General features: G+C 32.9%; 1 protein-coding gene and 1 long non-coding RNA gene across 2 annotated transcripts in view; one reads left to right on the plus strand and one right to left on the minus strand.

The window, feature by feature from the left end:
* Positions 1–4,132, minus strand: part of mmp11b (matrix metallopeptidase 11b) — a 40,398-nt gene extending 36,266 nt beyond the window's left edge. Inside the window, exon 1 of the mRNA XM_689061.11 lies at positions 3,962–4,132. Within this exon, the coding sequence (XP_694153.4) occupies positions 3,962–4,063 (102 nt within the window). The 5' untranslated portion in view covers positions 4,064–4,132. The remainder of the gene's footprint in view (positions 1–3,961) is intronic.
* Positions 4,005–6,000, plus strand: part of LOC141379830 (uncharacterized) — a 20,398-nt gene continuing 18,402 nt past the window's right edge. The window contains exons 1-2 of the long non-coding RNA XR_012396676.1: positions 4,005–4,116; positions 4,214–4,318. This is a non-coding gene — a long non-coding RNA (uncharacterized lncRNA). The remainder of the gene's footprint in view (positions 4,117–4,213; positions 4,319–6,000) is intronic.

The raw sequence follows: 6,000 nt of genomic DNA on the forward strand, positions 1-6,000 counted from the left end.
ATTTTTATAACATTTCCATTAGGCTTTTTATTTCTAATTCTGTCTACAATCAGTACATTTTTCCCAGGTGAACCTTGACTTTTTCTAATGAAGGTTTACATGTTTTACATTTGTACAAAAAATAAATACACTGTATAAATACAAATGTTAATTTTTCTGTGCACTATTCACACTTCTCAACAAATATGTGTTTTTTTAAACCTTTATTTTATTGGTTGACTGTCATGGTGAATAAACAACTAATCATTTTGAAGAGTGTGGCTCACACGATGACAAATACACTTTATGTTTTGGTGGCCTTGACCAAATTACTGCCACAATAACTAGATTTTAAAGCACAAATTAAATGTTTTGGGGGAGTAACTACATTTTGCAGACATGGAATAAAGTTCTGATGTCCCAGCAAACAGTTTCGAGATTTGCACTCACAGTATAAAGAATTTCTGTTTTGAAAAATGTGTCAAAGAAATTGTGACAAACTGCAATAATTGCCATAGTCTACACTAGAACACCCCTCCAGAGTACATTGTTGTATTGACAACATCACTAGGTAATTTAACTGTCTTATCTATACTCAATGACACAAGGACTCATTGATACACAAAGAGAGCTGAGAGATAAACTAAGATTTTAAGCAAGAGACTGGGTTTTGCAGGTAATTCATGGAGTTTTGCTATTTGTATGCGTTGTTTTGAGAAATGCATTTACTGTTTTGCAAATTTCAGTTCTGATCCGAGAAATGTACCAAAGCAACCGAGAAAACTGTAATGTAACAAATGTCAATGGATGAATAGATAAAAAATATATATATTAAATGATGGATGGATGGATGGATGGATGAATGGATGGATGGATGGACGATGAAAAATGGATGGATGGAACCAATCAACAAATAATAAATGGATGAACAAATGGACAAATTAATTATTGACCAATGGATGGATGGGAGTAATGGAAAGACAGACAAATGAATGAACAAACAATGATGGATGGATGAACAATTGAACAATGGATGGATGGATGAATGGATGTAATCAACAAATAATAAATGGATGAACAGATGGACAGATGAATGAAGGCCCGATGGATGGATGGAAGTAATAGAAAGACTTTCAAATGAATGAACAAACAATGATAGATGGATGAACAATTGAGCAATGGATGGATGAATGGATGGCTGATGAAAAATGGATGGATGGAACTAATCAACAAATAATAAATGGATAAACAGATGGACAGATGAATGAATTCCCGATAGATCACAGGTGTCAAACTCAGTTCCAAAAGGGCCTCAGCTCTGCACAGTTTAGTTCCAACCCTAATTAAACACACCTGATCAAACTAATTGAGTCCTTCAGGCTTGTTTGAAACCTACAGGTAAGTGTGTTGGAGCAGGGTTGGAACTAAACTGTGCAGGGCTTCGGCCCTCTAGGAATTAAGTTTGACACCCCTGCGATAGATGAATGAAAGTAATGGAAAGAGAGACAAATGAATGAGCAAAAAATGGATAGATGGAACTAATCAACAAATTATAAATGGATGAACAGATGGACAAATTAATGAATGCCCAATGGATGGATGGATAGACTGAAGTAATGGAAAGACTGACAAATGAATGAACAAGCAATGATGGTTGGATGGATAAACAACTGAACAATGGATGGATGGATGGATGGATGGATGGATGGATGGATGGATGGATGGATGGATGGATGGATGGATGGATAGATGGATGGATAGATAGATGATGTGAATTCAGTGTATATTCCAATGTAACTTTACATATTGTGTCCCCAATTCAATTCAACTCCCTGGAATTGCACATTAGCCATGTTTGGTCAGTGTGTTGATTGAGCTGTAAAATGTTTTGGCAGTCTTCATGGAGTTTGTGAAGCATGAACAATGCCTTAGAGAAGGACATTAGCTTTTCTTTCTTAAGGGGTCAACAAATGCAGTGGTAGCTATCAGGATCCCTCCATTTTCCCCTCAGTCAGCAAACACAGTGTTTGTTATCCTGCTCAGCGTGCCAGATGACTTGCCTCTGCCTGCATAATCTCCTGCTCTGGCTTTGTCAACATTCAGGAACAAATTGACAGCACATGCTCCGCGTCAGACTTGCCTCTCTACATCCAAACATGAACACAGTCCTTTAAACGAGTCTGGAGCTGGTTTGAACGCAGGTGCCATTCTTGTTTGATTGGTAAAGACAAACATACATATAATAAAATTAAGCTGCTCTTTATAGACGCTTGCTTTTACAGCATGCAATGTTTCATTGTCTTTTTGTGGTAATGCTTTGTGTGATGTGGCGATTCAGAGCTCTGAAAGAAGTTGTTCTCCACTTTGTTACAACTACTTGCTTCTGCCCTTTCATTCAACGTTTCAAACTGATACATGTTTTTTTTTTAGCCTGATATTTTCCCTGAAAAAAATCTCTGTATGGATCTTTGCCAATTGGGTTACAACAGCCATCTGTAGTTCTTCTTTGTCAGTTTTCCCTAAGCCCTACTAGATTTTCTTTGTTTGTACAGAACAACATTTTATCACCTGATAATTAGCATTATGTAAACCATATCATAAAACCAACAATTCAATACAAATATTAAGACAAACTTCGGTGTTCCCTTGAGGAAATCTGACCAGAAAGTTGTTTTCAATTCTCTAGGTGATTTCTCAAGGCATTTGCTGTTATTGATAACATATTTTAACACAGTGCTAGCATGTTTATAACTCGTTTTAGAACATTGTTAGCACTTTACCAACTCATTGCTAACATTTTAAGATCTCTAACATGTAACACATTTAATATACTGCTGGCATGTTTCACCAACTTGTTTTGTTACTAAAACTTCAGCAATGATTTAATACATTGCTGTGTGTTTCTGGCAGGTTTTAGAACACTGCTAGCATACATTGATAGCATGTTTTTGCACATATTGCTTGGTTAAAGTACATGGTCAGCCTCTTTTTGCAAACTTAGGACTTTTAAGGATTTGCTGATACTGACAGATCTCTAGCAAGGTCAGATTTAGGTTTAGTTGTTATGGATTAAAGGTTTCAGTAGGGGGTAGATTCAGAAAGTGTAGTCTCAGATGTAATCGCTTAATTACCATCACAGTTTATTTTATTTTTTTTATTTATTTTTTTTTACAGAATGACAGTATATATGAATTTAAAGACTTGATAGTGACACTGAGATGGACACTGCTGAAGAAAATGCTTCATTTTTAAAATGAATTTCCTTGAATTAACATTGTCCTCTAAAATGGCTTCATCTGGTTGTTTGCATATATATAGGCAACATTTATATATAAATGATATTTGGTTTTATAATTCAATAAATATGTATTTCTATGCTAAATTGACTTGAATTAATTTTAGGCCATTATACGTTATGTATTTATGTGTTGTTTTGGAGTCTTTAAGAGGCACCTTCATACACAAATAACTGCCTTTCACTTACTGGCCAGCAGGACAGTTACTTTTTCATACCTGCTAGTGACTCTAGCAGGTATGAACTATGACTCTTTTTCTCACACTACTTTGAGAAAAAGTGCAACCTATTATGTCTTAACGCTAAAACAAATGCAAATATCTCTCTATCCAAATAAATGAATTAAAAAATTATATGCACAGGTTTGTTTATTGTTCACTTATGTAGAACGTTATGTATAACAGGTGAATGACAATGAACCTTGCAAGTTGCATACCGTGCATATTTGAACTTCATCACTACCTCTTAAATGCTACTGTAATAAATAATAACAACTGTTGGGTTAAAGATGGGTAATGAATAAAAATGTAAAAATCAACCCAGCGGTTGGATTTAGTTTGTACACAAGATATAAGTTAGGGTTTAGATAACCCTGCGTTATATTTTAGAACGCATGCATGTGCAAATCTTTATTTCAAGGTATTATTTTCTAATTCGCTAAAATAAATGATATGTAAAGGCACTCACCGCAGCAGGTCTGTACCTGTGGCTGTTTCCGTCTGGTACAGGTAGGGAATGGATGCACGCTATGCAGTAGAAGAGCGCAGAGAGGAGCTGTGCAGATCGCATGATGACGGAGAGCCGCACGCAGACGCAGCACCTGCGCGCGAGCCGCTTCAACTGTACGAGCTTTACTGTGACCCGGCTCAGGCAAGCCGAGGGATTTTATACTCTCTGATTTCTTTGTTCTCTTTTCTTCAAATTACACTTTGCTTTCAGGGGCTGGAGCGGCAAGTTCACCGGCAGTCACGTGATCCAGCCCTCCATTCCTCTGGCGAGAGGGGCGACGGTGGGCAGAGAGCAGGATTGCCTTTCTTTCAGTGGGTTAGTAGAAGCTTGGATCTGTTCCTGCAAACTACTGGGGAAGTTGATAATGTGCTTTTGTCATTGTTATGATGGATCCGTGCTGACTTGTCGTTGTTTTTGTTAGTTGTTTACATTTATTTTGGAATTTTTGGCGATTTTTCAAGTGCACCTGTTTCATTTAAACTCTGTTTAAACTTATGTTCTGTGTTTTATATTAATGTACCCATTTTAGACATAAAAAACTGAATATTTATAATAAATATACACATTAAAATCCAACATATACTTAATGCTTAATATAGCCTATAATGCTTCCAAAAAGTAAACATGGAATATATTCAGTATAGCTTTATTTAAAATGTTACATTTTAAATGAAAAATGTACATGTATGATGTATGAGATGTATGTTTTACTATAGTAATATGTTTATGATTTAGATATTATAATAATTATTCATTTTTATATAAATTATCTAATTAATTAAAAATATAAACCTCATTTATATATACTGCATAAGTAATTAAAAAGTTTATTTATTTAAATTTCTACTAAGTTAGATTAAAATTATATATATATATATATATATATATATATATATATATATATATATATATATATATATATATATATACATATATATATAAAATTTTTCACATTAAATTACATTAGGATCACTTTACAGGATTTAACTATAAAAATTTAGAGTAATGTGTTGTATTCATAATTTTATTGTAAAATTAAGGCAGGTTGCATGATTACAGCAAATTACTGTAAAGAGGGTTATATCTTTTGTATGTTAGTTATAGGAATTCAAACTCCTTTTATTTCTTTCAACATAGACATTGATACAAATGAACTTTTATGCCAATATAACACTTTTTGGTATTTAGAAATAACAATGTTATTGCAGACCCAAAAACAATTGGATTACATCTTCATATGTAATTTAAAATTAAATCATTCTGTTTTGAAACGACATGAATATCATAGTAAATTTACATTTTTGGGTACACTGCACCTTTATTAAGATTAAAAGGTTAACATGGAAATATAAAATAGTTTTTAATGAACACAACAGTGTGCTTAGCCAAAAACATAATAAACTGGAACACAAGTAATTGATTCATAAAACCAAACACTTTTAAACACCCAAAATGATTTGAAAGTCAGAATGTACATGTTAGAATGAATAGCTGAGGAAATCCTGCTTCACAGTAAAATATAGTTAATTCTACAAGATTATACTGTGAAATCTTAGTAATGGACTTTACTATCTACTGTGAAGTTACACTATATGGCTGTAATTTAATGTACCAAAATCACAGTAAATCACTATATATATATATATATATATATATATATATATATATATATATATATATATATATATATATATATATATATATATATATATATATATATATATATATTGCTAGCAATTAATGTGTATAAATATATAGATTTGATATTAAAGTGTACAATTAATGTAAGAACGTACATAATATGTGTGAAAAAATCTGAAAAATAACTGCAAAAACTCTTAATTAAATTAATGAAAAAGCAACTACCCCAGGTGTGAAAAGCTAAAAAAAAAAACAAAGTGATGCCAACGTTTTAACTTGCCGTGATACATTTTTATTAAATTGTCATCCACTTGAAATTTAATTACAGCCAATTACAAAAAGAATGTTGAAGCAAA

This window comes from Danio rerio, chromosome 21, assembly GCF_049306965.1.
Source record: "Danio rerio strain Tuebingen ecotype United States chromosome 21, GRCz12tu, whole genome shotgun sequence".
Classification (NCBI taxonomy): Eukaryota; Metazoa; Chordata; class Actinopteri; order Cypriniformes; family Danionidae; genus Danio; species Danio rerio.